Raw genomic sequence first — 20,633 nt, 5'->3', positions numbered from 1 at the left:
AGCTCTTCAGTATGCAGTCATATTAGAGAACTGAGCCATCCTACCACAACCAGAGAGCAGCCCCTGAACTGCTATCTGCCCCACTGGTGACCCTCGGACTATCTTTGATCGGACTTTACTGGCTTTACCTAGCACTAAACATTATTCCCTTGTCATGTGAATGGCTCAATTGTAATCATGTATTGTCTTTCCGCTGACTGAATAACACGCAACAAAAGATTTTCGCTGGACCTCAGTACACACAGCAATAAACAAAACTGAACTGAAACTGTACATATGTGGGAATTAGAACTTTGAATGACCTGAATTAATAGTGCAAAGAACACGGTTTAAAATCAGTAAATCTGACTGTATCCCGCCTATTCTTCAACAGCTGTACCTTTAATTTTTAATTACCTTTATTTATATGTTCTATTTTAGGTTTGCAGCAAAACTGGGACAGAATCGGCAGCAATCATCCGAAAGCCTAAGGTATTTGCCAGTTCAGCTGGCTAAATGTTTGTCCTCGTGCTGCATCCGTTTTATAAATAGGAAGGGACTTCAGGTGCTGGTTTAGAGTGAAGATAGGCGCAAAAAGCTGGAGTAACTCAGCGGCTCAGACTGCCTGCCCCGCTGGGTTACTCCAGCTTTTTGTGTCCATCTTCAGATATATAGATGTCTTTCAAAGACCTCCCCACAGGCTGTATCCCAATGAAAGATTTGCATCCATCCAAGTTGTCATTGAAGAATAAACTGTTAAAGGTACGAAAAAGATTTAAATGCACTTCCTGGTTTTGTTTCCATGGGAACTGGTTCAGTTTAGTTTTTTTTTAGTTTATTTTAGAGATACAGCGCGGAAACAGGCCCTTCGGCCCACCGAGTCCGCGCCGGCCAGCGATCCCCGCGCACTAACACTATCCTGCACACACTAGGGAGAATTTACAATTATACCAAGCCAATTAGCCTACCAACCTGCACATCTTTAGAGTGTGGGAGGAAACCGGAGCACCCGGACAAAACCCATGCGGTCACAAAAAGAACATACAAACTCCGTACAGAGGGGATGTTCAACGAGATCTGGGTGTCCTAGTGCATCAGTCACTGAAAGGAAGCATGCAGGTACAGCAGGCAGTGAAGAAAGCCAATGGAATGTTGGCCTTCATAACAAGAGGAGTTGAGTATAGGAGCAAAGAGGTCCTTCTACAGTTGTACCGGGCCCTGGTGAGACCGCACCTGGAGTACTGTGTGCAGTTTTGGTCTCCAAATTTGAGGAAGGATATTCTTGCTATTGAGGGCGTGCAGCGTAGGTTCACTAGGTTAATTCCCGGAATGGCGGGACTGTCGTATGTTGAAAGGCTGGAGCAATTAGGCTTGTATACACTGGAATTTAGAAGGATGAGGGGGATCTTATTGAAACATATAAGATATTTAGGGGATTGGACACATTAGAGGCAGGAAACATGTTCCCAATGTTGGGGGAGTCCAGAACAAGGGGCCACAGTTTAAGAATAAGGGGTAGGCCATTTAGAACGGAGATGAGGAATAACTTTTTCAGTCAGAGAGTGATGAAGGTGTGGAATTATCTGCCTCAGAAGGCAGTGGAGGCCAGTTCGTTGGATGCTTTCAAGAGAGAGCAGGATAGAGCTCTTAAGGATAGCGGAGTGAGGGGGTATGGGGAGAAGGCAGGAACGGGGTACTGATTGAGAGTGATCAGCCATGATCGCATTGAATGGCGGTGCTGGCTCGAAGGGCTGAATGGCCTACTCCTGCACCTATTGTCTATTTTCTATTGTCTATTGTCAGACAGCACGTGTCGTCAGGGTCGAACCTGCTTCTCTGGCGCTGTAAGGCAGCAACTCTACTGCTGTGCTCTGTGCTGCCCCATGCATGGCTTCAAAGGTTATGTCTCACGGCAACTAGAATGTGTTCAAGGGGGCGGTGGGCGGGGAAGCTGTTGATGAAAACGAATGTTAATATTGTAAATCTATTCAATGCATTCAGTTTGAGCCCCGCATTGTCAGTGATACTCAAAATTTTTGATGAGGTTCTTTGCTTTCCCTGAGCTGATAAATCCAAATACCTCAACAGTCTTCCCAGCCATTGCAAAGCCAAGGTGATAATTTAGATCTGAACTGAATGAGGCGTTCCTTGATTTATTTAAATGTAGAAACTGTGCCATTGGGTCTCCTCCTCTCCAGCCTCCTCCCACCCTTACACAGAACATTGTATTTCCCATTCTTATTACTCATTTCTATTTTGTTTTTAAGACTTTAGACTTTAAAGATATAGGCCCTTCAGCCCACCGAGTCCGCAAGGCCCAGCGATCCCCGCATATTAACACTATCCTACACCACGAGGGCCAATTTTTACATTTACCAAGCCAATTAGCCTACATACCTGTACGTCTTTGGAGTGTGGGAGGAAACCGAAGATCTCTGAGAAAACCCACGCAGGTCACGGCGAGAACGTACAAACTCCGTACAGACAGGAACCAGTAGTCGGGATCGAACCCGGGTCTCCGGCGTTGCATTCGCTGTAAGGCAGCGACTTTACTGCTGCGCCACCGTGCTGCCTTAGACGTTAGAGATATCAGCCCTTCAGCCCACCAAGTCCTCTCTGACTGGCGATCACCCCGCACACTAACGCTATCGTACACTCTAGAGACACTTTACAATTTTACTGAAGCCAATTAACCTACAGGCCTGCGCGTCTTTGGGATGTGGGAGGAAACCGGAGCACCCGGAGAAAACCCACAAGGTCACGGGGAGAACTTTCAAACTCTGTACAGACAGCTCCCATGGTCGCAATCGAACATAGGTCTCTGGCGCTGTAAGGCAGCAACTCTACTGCTAAGCTACTGTGCCTCCCTTAATATATACTATACCTTATAGAGTGGGGATAAATGGGTCCCTTTCGGAATGGCAGGCAGTGACCAGTGGGGTACCGCAAGGTTCGGTGCTGGGACCCCAGCTATTTACGATATACATTAATGACTTAGACGAAGGGATTAAAAGTACCATTAGCAAATTTGCAGATGATACTAAGTTGGGGGGTAGTGTGAATTGTGAGGAAGATGCAATAAGGCTGAAGGGTGACTTGGACAGGTTGTGTGAGTGGGCGGATACATGGCAGATGCAGTTTAATGTAGATAAGTGTGAGGTTATTCACTTTGGAAGTAAGAATAGAAAGGCAGATTATTATCTGAATGGTGTCAAGTTAGGAGGAGGGGGAGTTCAACGAGATCTGGGTGTCCTAGTGCATCAGTCAATGAAAGGAAGCATGCAGGTACAGCAGGCAGTGAAGAAAACCAATGGAATGTTGGCCTTCGTAACAAGAGGAGTTGAGTATAGGAGCAAAGAGGTCCTTCTACAGTTGTACCGGGCCCTGGTGAGACCGCACCTGGAGTACTGTGTGCAGTTTTGGTCTCCAAATTTGAGGAAGGATATTCTTGCTATGGAGGGCGTGCAGCGTAGGTTCACTAGGTTAATTCCCGGAATGGCGGGGCTGTCGTATGTTGAAAGGCTGGAGCGATTGGGCTTGTATACACTGGAATTTAGAAGGATGAGGGGGGATCTTATTGAAACATATAAGATAATTAGGGGATTGGACACATTAGAGGCAGATAACATGTTCCCAATGTTGGGGGAGTCCAGAACAAGGGGCCACAGTTTAAGAATAAGGGGTAGGCCATTTAGAACGGAGATGAGGAAGAACTTTTTCAGTCAGAGGGTGGTGAAGGTGTGGAATTCTCTGCCTCAGAAGGCAGTGGAGGCCAGTTCGTTGGATGCTTTCAAGAGAGAGCTGGATAGAGCTCTTAAGGATAGCGGAGTGAGGGGGTATGGGGAGAAGGCAGGAACGGGGTACTGATTGAGAGTGATCAGCCATGATCGCATTGAATGGCGGTGCAGGCTCGAAGGGCTGAATGGCCTACTCCTGCACCTATGGTCTATTGTCTATTGTAAGTCAACCAAATTCAAGGACAAAGGGAAAGATGCCGAGTGCGGAACATAGTTCTTAGCATCGCAGTACAGCGGTGAACTACATCATCTAAAATAAATCTTGATGGAAGACTGTTGGTGTGAGGGGTTTACTGTTTTCCTCTCACTTTCACTGTTTTACCACCATTTCCTGATTTAATTTCAGCTTTGCTGAATCTGCCAAATTTTGCTTTGCTTTTATCGAGCGTTTAAAATAAAGTGATCAGTCTGAAGAAGGGTCTCGACCCGAAACGTCACCCATTCCTTCTCTCCAGAGATGCTGCCTGGCCCGCTGAGTTACTCCAGCTTTTTGCGTCTACCTTCCATTTAAACCGGCGTCTGCAGTTTTCTTTCTGACACACTTGAAATAAAATCTTCTGTTGCCTGCAGTGGGAGATTGCAACTTGTTTTACTGAGCATTTAATGAATGCTGAACCCAATCGATAATCCATCAACTGCTCTTTTTGACCCATCCAATAACTGTAGTGTGGTGAAGGTGATACACTCACAAACGGTGTTTGAAAGCTGGGATTTGCTTTTCACGAGCATTGTTTTTTACGAGTGGGTAAGGCAGACTGGAATCATCTTTCATCAATCATCTTTAGTTTAGTTTAGAGATACAGCGCGGAAACAGGCCCCCATCAGCCCACCGAGTCCGCGCCGACCAGCGATCACTTGTACACTAGTTCTATCCTACACCCAAAGGACAATTTACAGCAGCCAATTTTAATTTTGTTTAGAGATACAGGGCGGAAACAGGCCCTTCGGCCCACCCAGTCCCACCGACCAGTGATCCCCGCACACACACACACACACACACGCACTAGGGACAATTTACATTTACACCAACTCAATTAACCTACAAACCTGTACGACTTTGGAGTGTGGGAGGAAACCGAAGGTCTCGGAGAAAACCCACGCAGGTCACGGGGAGAACGTACAAACTCCGTACAGACAGCACCGGTAGTCAGGATCGAACCCGGGTCTCTGGCGCTGTAAGATAACATCTCTACCGCTGCGCCACCGTGCCACCCCAATTAACCTACAAACTTGCTCGTCTTTTGCGGTGTTTGTAGGTTACCTCCATCAATTGGTCCTAGTGTGTGGAGGGATTGGTGAGAAAATAGGATAACGTCGATCTATGTAAATGGGTGATCGATGGTCAGCGTGGACTCAGTGGGCTGAAAGGCAGGCCAAAGTGGGAGGACACTGGAGGTGGGCACGGTGGCATAGCACCAGAGATCCAGGTTCGATCCTGACTAAGGGGGCTGCCTGTACGGAGTTTGTATGTTCTTCCGGTGGCCGCGTGGGTTTTCTCCGGGTGCTCTGGTTTCCTCCCACACTCCAAAGTCGTGCAGGTTTGTAGGTTAATTTGGCTTCAGTAATTAAAAAATATATATAAACTGTCCCTAGTGTGTGTGTAAGATAGTGCTAGTGTACGGAGTCGCTGGTCGGCACGGACTAGGTGGGCGGACGGGGCCTGTTTCGCCGCTGTATCCCTAAACTAAACCACAAAAGAAAACACCTGGAGAAAACCCACACGGTCACGGGGAGAGAGTACAAACGCCATGCAGACAGCATCCTTAGACAGGTTCAAACCCGGGTCTCTGGCACTGTACGGTATTGCTGTGCTTCCCATGTGTCTCGAACTGATTTACTGCCTGTACCAGGGAAACTAAATGAGTCAAGGATCAGAAAAGCAACACACAGATTGATCCTCGGGTCCTGTAGAAAAACAGATAGATAACTCAAGCAAACCATCTTTTGCAGCTAAATCAATAGAGTAAATTCGTAACAAATACAGGTCACCATAAATGGATAGATAATGTTCCTGGGCACCAGATAAAGGCTCCTGGAAGCCTAGAGCAGAGCTGCCGACAGATGGATAAGTCCGAGCTCTGTGATTTTTCTTCAGTCAGGGACAAGTTATTTCTCCATCCCATTATCTTTATTTCACGTTCTACCATCAGAACCATTCTGTGTTTAAATTTGAAAGCTTGGGTCACCAAAGCTAATCCCTCAGTCAGTGTAAGAAAAAAATGATTTCTATTGCACTGCCAAGCTTATCCCTTTCAAAGGTGGTGTTCTCGATTGCTGTGGACAGCACGGCTCTTTACTGAAGCTCTTGCAAAGTGCGACAATAAAGAAGTATTGCTGTATGGTGTTGCAGCGGTAGAGTTGCTGCCTTACCGCGCCAGAGACCCGGGTTCCATCCTGTCTACGGGTGCTTATCTGTACGGAGTTTGTACGTTCTTCCCGTGACCTGCGTGGGTTTTCTCCGAGATCATTGGTTTCCTCCCACACTCTAAAGACGTACAGGTTTGTAGGTTAATTAGCTTGGTATAAATGTAAATTGTCCCGAATGTGTGTGTGTGTGTGTGTGTAGGATAGTGTTAATGCAATCGCCCCGTGCACTGGTTCTACCCTACAGACTAGGGACAATTTACAGAAGCTAATTAATCTACAAACCTGCACGACTTTGGAATGTGGGAGGAGACCGGAGCACCCGGAGAAAACCCACGCGGGTCAGGGGAAGAACGTACAAACTCTGTACAGACAGCACCCGCAGTCAGGATCAAACCCGGGTCCTTGGCGTTGTAAGGCAGCAACTCTACCGCTGCGCCACCCTTGGAACCTGCCATCTGAGCATGTGTCTGAAACTTGTGTGATGTACTAGTATTAGGATGATCATCTAAAACCTTGGCAATGGTTTCTGTATGATTGGAGGCAACAGTGTGTGCTGGAGTTTGGAAACAAATTGCTAATAACACAAACTTGTAAGTTATTTTCAAAGCACCTGTCATCTCCTAATCCATGTGGGGGATTTTGCTTGTGGCAAAAGCAGGCGGTTAAATCTTTTACTTCATAATCTAACAGTTGGTAGGTGGTCGGTGGGCTGATCTATTAAAAGCTTCAATTTTCACTTTTAATGAGTACAAATGATGTTACCTCGGGCTCAAGTCATTATAGTGCATATTTTAAAAATCCTTAGCCATTTCAAACATTGTTGGTGTCAGGATAAGCTGTGGCAAGGACACTCATTTACACAGTGCAGACAATGAGATTTGATTTGAACTAGATACTGGGAGCTCTTACTTTTTTTTTTAGTTTAGAGACACAGCGCGGAAACAGGCCTTTCGGCCCACTGAGTCAATAGACAATAGGTGCAGGAGGAGGCCATTCGGCCCTTCGAGCCAGCACCGCCATTCAATGTGATCATGGCTGATCATTCTCAGTCAGTACCCCGTTCCTGCCTTCTCCCCATACCCCCTGACTCCGCTATCCTTAAGAGCTCTATCTAGCTCTCTCTTGAATGCATTCAGAGAATTGGCCTCCACTGCCTTCTGAGGCAGAGAATTCCACAGATTCACAACTGTCTGAGTCCACGCCAGCCAGCGATCCCCGCACACTCACACTATCCCGCACTTACAATTTTACCAAGCCAATAAGCCTACAAACCTGTACGTCTTTGGAGTGTGGGAGGAAACCAGAGATCCCGGAGAAAACCCGCGCAGGTCACGGGGAGAACGTACAAACGCCGCACAGACAAGCACCCATAGTCAGGATTGAACTTGGGTCTCTGGCGCTGTAAGGCAGCAACTCTACCGCTGTGCCCACCCCTCTTGGATTGAAAAATGGACGTTTCAAATTGCCCCCAAATCACTTGACAGTCAAGGTAAGACTTCGAAGAGTCTTTTAGACTTTAGAGAGATACAGCGTGGAAACGAGCCCTTTGGCCCACCGAGTCCGCATCGATCGCCCCGTACACTCGCAGTGTCCTACACATGTCTAATAATGGGCTACTTGTCTGCATTGTCCACCTCAGTCTGAAGAAGGGTCTCGACCCGAAATGTCACCCATTCCTTCTGTGTTTTTGTGTCTATCTGTCACTCTGGACAAAAGGACATTTATTCTTGTCTCTTTTTTTTCCCTGCTTGTGGGTATTGTGGAGTTGGACTTGTGTGCTTCTCATAGAGTCCTAGCGTCTGACAGCATGGAAACAGTCCCTTCGGTCCAACTTGCCCATGCCGACCAACATGTCCCATCTACACTAGTCCCACCTGACTAGTTGAAAGTCTTTATATTTTTAACTCGCATGTCACGTAATCTAAAGACGTGGACTTGGTGGGGCCAGGGGCCTGTTTCTGCATTGTAACTCTAAAACTAAAACTAAAGGTTTGTAGGTTAATTGACTTCAGTAACAGTGTAAATATTGTCCCGGGTGTGTGGGATGGTATTGCTGTACATAGAAAATAGGTGCAGAAGTAGACCATTCGGCCCTTCGAGCCAGCACCACCATTCAATATGATCATGGCCGATGATCCAAAATCAGTATCCCGTTCGGCTTTTTCCCCCATACCCCTTGATTCCTTTAGCACCAAGAGCTAAATCTAACTCTTTCTTGAAAACTACTTTTTTTGCTCTGGTTTATTTCTCTCACATGTTTAAACTGTAATGTTGTATTCTAAATGTTTTATGCTTTATTCTTAATTGTTTATTGTATGTCCGTGTTGTTACTTGCGAGCGGAGCACCATGGCACATTCCTTGTATGTGTACATACTTGGCCACTAAACTTCTTCATTCATTCATTCAAGTACGGGAAATGCAGGCTCGGTGGGCGGACGGGCCTGTTTCCGCGTTGTATCTCCAAGTCTAAAGTGGATGCCAGGCGACTGTGGCAAGGCCACCATGGGCCACAAGCCGATGTTGAGGACAATCTCTGACAGTGATGTGTCTCCACCAGATGAACTTTACGTCCATTTTGAACAGACAAACAAAGTTCAACCTTGCCTATTCCCCCACATTATCTGGTTTCTCCGACCCAAACATCTCAGTAGTTTGGATTAGTTTAGTTTCGAGATGCAGCATGGGAACGGGCCCTTTGGCCCACCGATACCACGCCGACCAATGTTCACCCCACACACTAGCACTGCTCGTAGGGAGTTTGTATGGTCTTCCTGTGACCGCGTGGGTTTACAGCGCCAGAGACCCAAGTTCAATCCTGACCACTGGTGCTTGTCTGTGCGGAGTTTGTACGTTCTCCTCGTGACCTGCGCGGGTTTTCTCCGGGATCTCTGGTTTCCTCCCACACTCCAAAGACGTACAGGTTTGTAGGCTTATTGGCTTGGTAAAATTATAAGTGCCCCGGTTTCCTACCACATTCCAAGGACGTGCAAGTTTGTAGGTTAATTGGCTTCTGTAAATTGTCCTTTCAGGCATGTGAAGTTTCCGAGGATTTCCGCGTTTTTAAAATCCATTTTCCGCGTTTTTTGCATGGTTTCCGCGTTTTTCACTTTGCCAAATAAACGGTGAAATCAGATCGAAGAAAAGAAAGATAAAACAATAAACGGTGTATAGACTTATAATGAACACTAGGGTTCCGTGAGAGGTCGCTAGGTGTTCTGCGGTAAATCCCCCTCCCACGCGCCCTGGAAGTCTCCCCGGAAATGTGGCACGTAGGCTGGGCAAAGCAGCCAATCTCGACCTCATCGGGACTTCCAAGGCCGATCGGTGGGTTGAATTTGCAACCTGCGGCCGGGACTCTGGAACTCCAGCCCAGCCGGAGCCAGCAAATCTATCCCCATAGCCAACTTCCTTGGCCGGCTGGATAAACCAGCAAAGCTCTGGAACCAAGAGTGCCAGAAAATCAGCGGTGGAACTGTAAAGAGTAAATATTAAATTTAAGTGCATGATTATATAAACTAAATTAATGAAGACGGTTAAAATTTAAAACAGCAGAAAAGCCAATTACCACCTTTTTGGGCTGATTATCAATTAATGTGCAAATTTCAAAACTTCAAAATGTTATTAGTGTACAGTGACACATTCACATTATTTTGTAATATCTGTTTTTACTTTGAAATGCACTAAAAGAGGCTTTAACTGGTAATTTTGTGTGTAAATATTAAAAGATTTTCTAATTTTTTGACCCCCGTTATACGCTCACGCGCTCGGCTCTGCCTCTTTTTTACCTCGCTCCCTTGTGTGTAGGATAGTATTGGTGAACGGGTGATCGCTGGTCAATGTGGACTCGGTGGGCCGAAGGGCCTGTTTCCATGCTGTATCTGTAAACTAAATCATTGTAGTCACATTTGTAACCCAGCTGGACCGTATGATCCGAGATTGCAGTAGAATACGTTAGTTTTGTGACTGGCGTTGTTTTTGTGCTCTCTTTATCTAGGTCGTATTGCACGATTATACGTATGTGCCGCTCAATATGATCAAAGGTGGCGTCACTGTCAACGTGTACGGTGTTGTGAAATTCTTCAAGCAGCCTTATCGCAGCAAAGGAACAGGTATGTGAGAACGTGTGACTTGCACGACGTCAAAGTATATAACGCAAGTAGAAGTGTACCATTGCAAATGGTCAGGGTGTGTTATGGCATGATGTGAATTTGCTAATGGTTAATTGTAGAACAGTCTTGCATTAGCAGAACAGTCAGATGTGTATTTGCTTCTTTGACTAGTACGGGTGTCAGGGGTTACGGGGAGATGGCAGGAGAATGGGGTTGAGAGGGAAAGATAGATCGGCCACGATTGAATGGCGGAGTGGACCTGATGGGCCGAATGGCCTAATTCTGCTCCGAGAACTTATGAACTTACGAACTGAAAGAGCTTCCTACTTACACTCAAAGGCCCGCCCTTTCCTTTCAATCGTTTCTCCTTTGGATATTTTGGACCTTGGCTTTAGTTCTTTTAAAAGCCACTGCTCATTTTGGTTCCGCTGCTATTTCAAATGAGGCAATGCACATCCTTAGAGCGTGTAGGATGGGACTGCAGATGTGGGTTTACACTGAAGACAGGCTCAAAATGCTGGAGTAACTCAGCGGGTCAAGCACCATCTCTGGAGAAAAGGAATGGGTGACGTTTTGGGTCGAGATCCTTTTTGACCTATTCCTTCTCTCCAGAGATACTGCCTGACCCGTTGAGTTACTCCAGCATTTTGTGGCCTCATTCTTCTAGCATTTTGTTTCAAGAGAATAAACCGAATCTCTTTTTTGGTCTTTGGGTCTTCACTCATCTTCTTGGTTGAACAATCTCAGACTCGTAGAAACCATTTTGTCTGTTTCCTGTTTTAATACCCCTCGGATATTTGACCCCTGGTAGCAGTTCGAGCCCCTCTCTCTCCGGAAAGATGCATCTTCTCTGTACCTGAAGACTTGCAAGGTCAGGAACAGCTTCTTCCAACAACCATCAGGCTATTGAACGCTGCAAACACCAATTAAATCATGAACTACAAACTATCTTTGTTGCACTCGGGACTTCAGACTTTCCCTCTCTCTCTCCATCCCTCTCCCTCCCAGTTCACCAACCAGCCTTACTGTCTCCGACTACATTTTATCTCTGTTTGCTCTCTGTTTAATCTGTGGAATTCTCTGCCTCAGAAGGCAGTGGAGGCCAATTCTCTGAATGCATTCAAGCGAGAGCTGGATAGAGCTCTTAAGGATAGCGGAGTCAGGGGGTATGGGGAGAAGGCAGGAACGGGGTACTGATTGAGAATGATCAGCCATGATCACATTGAATGGCGGTGCTGGCTCGAAGGGCCGAATGGCCTCCTCCTGCACCTATTGTCTATTGCTCTGTTGTTACCTTCTCCCAGCTAACAGCGATCTATTCTACATTTTCCTTGATCTCCATTCCCTTTGCCCTGTTTTCACACCTCCTTATCTATGTATCTCCCTCCCCCCTGACGTCAGTCTGAAGAAGGGTCTCGACCCGAAACGTCACCCATTCCTTCTCTCCAGAGATGCTGCCTGTCCCGCTGAGTTACTCCAGCATTTTATGTCTATCTTCGGTTTAAACCAGCATCTGCAGTTCCTTCCTACAGACTTCAGGCTTTAGTTTTGTCTTGCACCAATATTAGGATTTTTAAATATTGATTGTTTGCTTATTACGTTATCTATTGAGTATCATGTTTATAGACCTGTTATGCTGCTACAATTAATAATCTCATTGTTCCATTTCGGTACATCTGGGCTGTGGACTCTGGATCTAAAACTGTTCAACATCATCCAGTTATCCACATATGCCCCATGTAAGGCCGAGTTATATACAAGTTGCTTTTTCAATTAATTCAGTGGAAGAATGCTGTCTTATAATTGAGATATGTAGTGTTACATTAAGATGTTGTTAATCTTCATTATAAGATGGTCACGGTGACTTCTACCATCTGTTGTTAATAGGAAGCCACCAGATCCTCTTTACCTGCATATTCAATGGCATTCTGATCTGAGCCCATTCTACTGAGCATCAAAGTTAGCGTACTGTGTTTTCAATAGAGTATTTTTTAGTTTAGTTTAGTTTAGAGATACAGCGCAGAAACAGGCCCTTCGGCCCACCGGGTCCGCGCCGCCCAGCGATCCCCGCACATTAACACTATGCGACACCCACTAGGGACAATTATTACATTTACCAAACCAACTAACCTACAAGCCTGAACGTCTTTCGTGTGTGGGAGGAAACCGAAGATCTCGGAGAAAACCCACGCAGGTCACGGGGAGAACGTACAAACTCCATACAGACGACACCCGTAGTCAGGATCGAACCCTGGTCTCCGGCGCTGCATTCGCTGTAAGGGTGCAACTCTACCGCTGCGCCACCATGACCGCCCGTTTGATTTGATTAGTATTGTCCACATGTCTATCTTCCTAAATATTGGAATATAACCTATCATGGGATGTCCTGAGGTTGCATCTTTAGTACATTTTGAGGTCTCCATACAGACCGTACCCGTAGTCAGGATTGAACCTGCAGGCAGCAACTCTACCGCTGCGCCACCGTGCTGCCCGATATGTTGGATGTTGCAAAGAAAGAGGAGGTTGAAACCAAGAGGAAATGAAAGTCACAGACAGTTGGATGTGGGCAGAGGGAGGGTGGTGAAGGCTTGTTAATGGCTGCTAATCTGTCCGGAAAAAGTGGTCGGGAGAGAAGGGAGGAAGGATCTGTGACACCCATTTTCTCTCAGTTATAGACAATAGACAATAGGTGCAGGAGGAGGCCATTCGGCCCTTCGAGCAGTTAATTGCCTTCCATAAATTGTCCCTATTGTGTAGGATAGAACTGGTGTGCGATTGATGGCGGGTTGGCACAGACAGTGGCCAAAGGGCCTGTTTCCACCTTGTATCTCTAAAACTAAAAATCTCTGTTTGCCTGTCGACACAAGGAACAGTAGACGCTGGCTTACAAAAAAGACACAAAGTGGTGAACTGACTCAGCGGGTCAGTCTGCATCTCTGGAGAACATGGATGAACGACGTTTCAGGTCAGGGCCTTTCATCGGCCCACCTCCGCCAGTCTGAAGAAGAGTCCGACCCGAAATGTCGCCTGTCCATGTTCTCCAGAGATGCTGCCGGACCCGCTGAGTTACCCCAGCAGTTTCTGTCTACCTCCATGTGCATGTTCCACCGCCCGTATTGAGAAGGCTCGGCGCGGTGGTGCAGCGGTAGTGTTGCTGCCTCACATCGCCAGGGACCCGGGTACCATCCTGACTACGGGTGCTGTCTGTGCGGAGTTTGTACGTTCTCCCCGCGACCTGCGTGGGTTTTCTCCGGGTGCTCCGGTTTCTTCCCACATTCCAAAGACGTACAGGTTTGTAGGCTAATTGGCTTGGTGCGAGTGTAAAACTGTCCCTAGTGTGTGTAGGACAGTGTAAGTGTGCGGGGATCCCTGGTCGGCACGGTCTAGTGCCTGGTTCCACCCTGCATCTCTAAACTCAAAACAAAACTAAAGGCTGGCTTGGATCATGTACGAGGTTGACTTGGGTTTTTTTTTAAGCCTGCCCTTTCGACCGCCCAGATTGACTTTGGAAGGTTTCCGAGTTTCTCACTGGAGCGACGTCGAGCAAGGGGGATGGGCGGAGGTGTCCACAGCTGCTGTGCTGTGGAGGGTGTGCTTGGTGATTGAGCTTGGCATGACCCAGGGGGCAGTCTCTGTGGCACAGTCAGTCCTCATTACCTCTGCGCTTCCACGGCAGACCTGACTCCCTGCCCTTCAGTGTAAAGTTCACTGCCGGGCAGAGAGATAACAAGAGCGGTAACATTCATGGCATTGCCACAGCGGCTTGAGCCTGCTTGCAATTATACTGTCGAGCTAACTGCTGCCGGGGTCTCTCCCTACCACCCCTGAACAAAGAGCACGAGCTGCTTAAAATCCTCGCTTACTAAATTAAAACTATTGCCGGCAATGCCAGGTGAAGCTTGGCCCGTTTTGTATGTTGGAATAGAGCACAGAACAGCAACAGGCCCCTTCAGCCCACATTGTCTACACCCAGCACGATGCAAAGCTAAAATAATCTCCCCTGCCTGCACGTGATCCATGTCCCTCCATTCCCTGCATATCCATGCGCCTCTCAAAGTTTCTTAAATGACACTATTTTTTTCTGCATCCACCACCAGCCCTTCCAGGCAGAAGGGTCTCGACCCAAAACGTCACCCATTCCTCCTCTCTAGAGATGAAGAGTTACTCCAGCTTTTTGTGTCTCTCCACTCCGTTTAGTTTAGAGTAGTGATACAACATGGAAACAGGCCATTCAGCCCACCAAGTCTGCCATCACCAGCCATCACCCGTTCACTAGTTCTACCCTAAAGACTAGGGATGACCTAGAGAAGCCAATTAACCTACAAACCTGTACGTCTTTGGAAAGTGGGAGGAGACCGGAGCACCCGGGGAAAACCCACTGGTCACGGGGAGAGCGTACATACTCTGTAGAAACGGCACCCCGTAGTCTGGATCGAATTCGGGTCTCTGGCGCTGTAAGGCTGCAATTCCACTGCCGTGCCACCTATTTAAAGTTACCCAAGTTTTCTATAAATCGCGGAATCCCACACTAATACCGCTGGGGTGCAAGACCCCCAAGTGAAATCAGAGAAAATAATTTCCGCAGATCCTCCTGAAATAGACACAGAATGCTGGAGTAACTCAGCGGGTCAGGCAGCGTCTCTGGAGAGAAAGGAATAGGTGACATTTCTGGTCGAGACCCTTCTCCAGATAGTTTCAACCTGGAGTACTGTGTGCAGTTTTGGTCTCCAAATTTGAGGAAGGATATTCTTGCTCTTGAGGGCGTGCAGCGTAGGTTTACTAGGTTAATTCCCGGAATGGTGGGACTGTCATATGTTGAAAGACTGGAGCGATGAGGCTTGTATACACTGGAATTTAGAAGGATGAGAGGGGATCTTATCGAAACGTATATGAATATTAAGGGGTTGGACACGTTAGAGGCAGGAAACATGTTCCCAATGTTGGGGGAGTCCAGAACAAGGGGCCACAGTTTAAGAATAAGGGGTAGGCCATTTAGAACTGAGATGAGGAAAAACTTTTTCAGTCAGAGTTGTGAATCTCTGGAATTCTCTGCTTCAGAAGGCAGTGGAGGCGAATTCTCTGAATGCATTCAAGAGAGAGCTAGATAGAGTTCTTAAGGATAGCGGAGTCAGGGGGTACGGGGAGAAGGCAGGAACGGGGTACTGATTAAGAATGATCAGCCATGATCACATTGAATGGTGGTGCTGGCTCGATGGGCCGAATGGCCTCCTCCTGCCTGCACCTATTGTCTATTGTCTGAAGAAGGGTCTCGACCCGAAGCGTCACACATTCCTTCTCTGCAGAGATGCTGCCTGTCCCGCTGAGTTACTCCAGCATTCTGTGTCCAGTTCCAAGCAGTTCACCGGCTGCTCTTCGCCATTGCTACGCATCACTTATTTATTTCTTCCGTGATGGAATTTGCAAGTGAGGTTTTCTTTTCTCTCTCCAGCTGAGCATGACCCAATGTTGCCAAATGTCACGCAGTTGACTGCCCAGCATCCGAGAGGGGTTAACTCTCGGTCACCGGCATTGTGGTCGCGTTGATGAAGGTCACTAGTGGTAGGAGCAGAATTAGGCCATTCGTCCCGCCATTCAATCACGGCTGATCTATCTCTCCCTCCGAACCCCATTCTCCTGCCTTCTCCCCCATGCCTTCTCCTACCTGTACGTCTTCTCCAAAGACGTACAGGTATGTAGGTTAATTGGCTGGGTAAATGTAAAAATTGTCCCTAGTGGGTGTAGGATAGTGTTAATGTGCGGGGATCACTGGGCGGCACGGACTTGGAGGGCCGAAAAGGCCTGTTTCCGGCTGTATATATATGATATGATATGATAATAACCCCTGACACCCGTACTAATCAAGAATCTCTCTATCTCTGCCTTAGAAATACCCGTTGACTTGGCCTCCACAGCCTTCTGTGGCAATGAATCCCACAGATTCACCACCCTCTGACTACAGAAATTCCTCCTCATCTCCTTCCAAAAGGAACGTCCTTTAATTCTGAGGCTGCGACCTCTGGTCCTAGACTCTCCCATGCACGTGAGGTGGTAGTGGAGACCGCAGGATGCGGCGCTGAGGATGCACTGGTGCTTTGGCTGAACGGTCGCAGTATTTCGTTGCCTTCTCATGCGTCTGGAGCCAGTGGGTGGTGCCTTACATGCACCAGATGCATGAGACAGCGAGCGAGGGCGTTTAGTGACCGTTGAGCCGAAGCACCAGCGCTTCCCCAGCACCGCATCCCGCGGTTTGACCTAAATGAGTCTTATCTTTGTCACAGGCCGTAATTAGAGAGCTGGTCTGCATTTTAAACCTAGGCCGCTGGTCAGTGTTTGTTTCAATAGCCTGGTGCCAGGTTGAGTGTAAACAATGTGCCTTTCCCGCCTTGTGCGTTCATTGTTGTTCCCCGGGGCTGTTGCACTGGAGTGGAGCGAGGGAGGTGCCTCGCTCTGCAGGGATCGAAGCCGAAAATGCCGGAAACGCTCAGCTTGTCGGGCAGCCTCCGCGGAAAGAGGAACGGTTAACGTTTCGGACCCGGTGCCCGTCCTCGGCAAGAACTGGGCCGGTGAAGGCTCCCGGGTCTGAAACGTTGAGATCGGGGGCGGCACGATGGCGCAGCGGGTAGAGGCGCTGCCTCACTGCGCTGGAGGGCCGGGTTCGATCCCGACTACGGGTGCCGTTTGCACGGAGTTTGTACGTTCTCCCTGTGACCGTGTGGGTTTTCTCTGCGTGCTCCGGTTTCCTCCCACACTCCAAAGACGTGCAGGTTTTTAGGTTAATTGCCTTTGGTTAATTGTTAGTTGTCCCTAGTGTGTGTGGGATAGTGTTAGTGTACGGGGATCACTGGTCGGTGCGAACTCAGTGGGACGAAGGGCTTGTTTCCCGCTGCATCTCCAAAGTCTGAAAGTCTGAATCTCACAGATCTCCCCAGTCTCTAGAAAGATATAGGCACCTGGATACTTAGCACATTTCCAATGCTTTGTGCCTGAACATTGAGTTCTCTGGAGTGGAACAGCACTTCTTGACTACTGTGTACCATGTTGGAAATATCACCAGGTACCTCCAGGAGCTGTGTGCACCTGAAGTGATTTCAAAGTCAAAGCACAGAAACAAAGAAATGCAAAAAAGAACACAATGTGCTGGAGTAACTCAGCGGCTCGGGCAGTGCCTCTGGAGAACAAGGAGAGGTGACGTTTCAGGTCGGGACCCTTCTTCAGGCTGACCGGCGACGTTTTGGGTTGAGAGCTTTCTTCAAACTCCGAGTCTGAGTCTTAAACGAAACTGCAGAGTCTGAAGTAGGGTCCCTATCCATGTTCTCCAGAGATGCTGCCTGACCCACTGAGTTACTCCAGCACTTTGTGTCCCTTGGGTTTCCATGTCAGTTGCCATGTCCATGAGGGTTCCATCCCTCTTGGGAGTGGGTTGGGAAAGAAATTAAGACACAGTATTTTTCAGGAGAAGCCATCATTCAGCAGCATTGGATAGCTCGGTCTTCATTTGCGACCAAGGTCGGCATACTTGCCCTTTATGTGGACGATATTGTGGAGAGTGTACAAATTACTGTTTATTGGTGGCACGGCGGTAGAATTGCTGCCTTACAGCGCCAAGTTCGTTCCTGACTATCAGTGCTGTCTGTACGGAGTTTGTACGTTCTCCCCGTGACCTGCGTGAGTTTTCTCCAGGTGCTCCAGTTTCCTCCCACACTCCAAAGACGTCCAAGTTTGTCGGCTAATTGGCGTGGTAAATTGTCCCTAGCATTTAGGATAGTGCTAGTGTACGCGGATCGCTGGTCGGCTCGGACTCGGTGGGCCGAAGGTCCTGTTTCCGCACTGTATCTCTAAATTACAATTAAAACACAAAGTACTTGTGCGGAAACTCCAGGATAAGCGCTCAACAAAGAAAACCAAGCCCTAAACTAAACTAAACTAAAGCTTGCCTTTTGCCCTGGAGTTGGACAAGTCAAATGTTTCTCACAACCAAGGTCTTCCTACCTGTGAAGAGATAACTCTCTTTCAAGAGAGAGTTAGATTTAGCTCTTATGGAATCAAGGGTTATGGGGAGAAAGCAGGAACGGGGTACTGATTTTGGATGATCAGCCATGATCATATTGAATGGCTGTGCTGGCTCGAAGGGGTCAAATGGCCGCCTGCTGCACCTATTTTCTATGTTTGTCCATCACTGTCTATCATCTCTGAACTGATGTGAAACATTTGATTAAAGTCAGCAACACTGACTAATTTATTGTTCAGTTTAATGTGTGTACACTATGTCACCATGTTCGCATGCTCAATACCCAATTAAATGTAATCATGTATAGGAAGCAACTTCAGATGCTGGTTTAAACCGAAGATAGACTCAAAAAGCTGGAGTAACTCAGCATGTAGGAAAATAACTGCAGATGCTGGTACAAATCGAAGGTATCACAAAATGCTGGAGCAACTCGGTTCAGTCTGAAGAAGGGTCTCGACCAGAAACATCACCCATTCCTTCTCTCCAGAGATGCTGCCTGACCCGCTGAGTTACTCCAGCATTTTGTGATACCTTCGGAGTAACTCAGCGGGTCAGGCAGCATCCTAGGAGGAAAGGAGTAGGTGACGTTTCGGGTCGAGACCCTACTTCCTTGTCGAAGAAAGGTCAAGGCCCGAAACGTCACCTATTCCTACTCTCCAGAGATGCTGCCTGACCCGCTGAGTTACTCCAGCATTTTGTGTCTATCTTCGAACTAAACTTAAAACAGTATTGAAGAGGTACTGAGCAAGGCTCCCTCCTTCCTGCAGTCTCACACTGCGAGATTCACAGTGAATGGACACCAGCATTCAGCAGCGGTGGCGCAGCGGTAGAGTCGCTGCCTTACAGCACCAGAGACCCTGGTTCGATCCTGACTACGGGTGCTGTCTGTATGGAGTGTGTACGTTCTCCCCGTGACCGCGTGGGTTTTTTCCCGGGTGCTTAAATCTCCTCCCACGTTCCAAAGACGTGCAGGTTTGTTGGTTAATTGGCTGAGGTAGAAATTGTAAATTGTCTCTCGTGTGTAGGTTGGTGCTAGTGTACGGGGTGATCGCTGGTCGGCGCGGACTTGGTGGGCCGAAGGGCCCGTTTCCGCGCGCTGCATTCGCTACAGTCCAAAGCTCAGAACAGTGACACTGCCCATCGGCGTGACTTTAAACATGCAATGTGCCTGCCTCACGCTGTGTAAAGGCCTTGTATCAAATCAATGTGTGACCGTCAGCAACAACTCATTCGGCAAAAAGACGGGCTGCAAAGTGAATGACTTCCTCTTGCACCGTGCCTGACAGCAGACATTAACAGCTCAGTCGCCAGGGTGTTAACCAAGCTGCTTTGTGTCTTTAGCTGACTAGTGCTTTCTCAGTGGGGAGACAGACCAGTCAAACGTAGTGAGATGGCATTGAATTCCCCATGATTAGATATGCCAAAATCCCCTCATCTGCCTTCCTTTCCCCCCCCCCCCCCCTAACTGTTATAAGGTCATAAGAATTCTCTGCCACAGTAGGCAGTGGAGGCCAATTCACTGGATGTATTCAAGAGAGAGTTCAATTTAGCTCTTAGGGCTAACGGAATCAAAGGATATGGGGAAAAAGCCAGAACGGGGTACTGATTCTGGATGATCAGCCATGATCATATTGAATGGCGGTGCTGGCTTGAAGGGCCGAATGGCCTGCTTCTGCGCCTACTTCCTATGTTTCTATAAGAAATAGGAGTCGAATTAGGCCATTCAGCCCAGCAAGTCTATTCTGCCATTCAATCATGGCTGATCTATCTCTCCTTCCTAACCCCATTCTCCTGCCTTCTCCCCATAACCTCTGACACCCGGGCTAATTAAGAATGTACAGACTGTGCCCCAACTTTTAGTTTGTTTTAGAGACACAGCGCGGAAACGGGCCCTTTGGCCCACCTAATCCTCGCCGACCAGCGATCCCCGCACAGTAACACTATCCTAGACATAGCTAGGGACAGTTTACAATTTTCCCGAGGCCAATTAGCCTACAAACCCACATGCCTTTGGAGTGCGCTTTACTGCGCCAGAGACCCTGGTTCGATCCTGACCACGGGTGCTTGTCTGTACGGAGTTTGTACGTTCTCCTCGTGACCCGAATGGGTTTCTTCCGAGACCGGTTTCCTCCCACTCTCCAAAGACATACAGATTTGTAGGTTAATTGGCTTGGTGTAATTGTACATTGTCCATAGCATGTGTAGGATAGGGTTAATGTGCGGGGGTTCGCTGGCCGGCGCGGACTTGGTGGGCCGAAGGGCCTATTTCCACGCTGTATCTTTAAACGAAGCTAAACTAAACTAAAGGGTCCTGACCTGAAATGTCACCTATCCATGATCTCCAGAGATGCTGCCTGACCCGCTGAGTTACT

General features: G+C 47.8%; 1 protein-coding gene across 2 annotated transcripts in view; it reads left to right on the top strand.

Annotated features, from left to right (window-relative positions):
* The window catches only part of pot1 (protection of telomeres 1 homolog), a 148,076-nt gene that overhangs the window by 50,986 nt on the left and 76,457 nt on the right, over positions 1-20,633 (top strand). For both annotated transcript variants that reach the window (XM_078416516.1, XM_078416517.1), the window contains exons 6-7: positions 421-471; positions 10,139-10,253. In XM_078416516.1, the coding sequence (XP_078272642.1) occupies positions 421-471; positions 10,139-10,253 (166 nt within the window). The remainder of the gene's footprint in view (positions 1-420; positions 472-10,138; positions 10,254-20,633) is intronic.

The sequence above is a fragment of the Rhinoraja longicauda genome, chromosome 20, assembly GCF_053455715.1.
Source record: "Rhinoraja longicauda isolate Sanriku21f chromosome 20, sRhiLon1.1, whole genome shotgun sequence".
Lineage (NCBI taxonomy): Eukaryota > Metazoa > Chordata > Chondrichthyes > Rajiformes > Arhynchobatidae > Rhinoraja > Rhinoraja longicauda.
The sequence above is the reverse complement of the archived record's forward strand: the minus strand, read 5'-3'. Positions and strand labels throughout refer to the sequence as shown.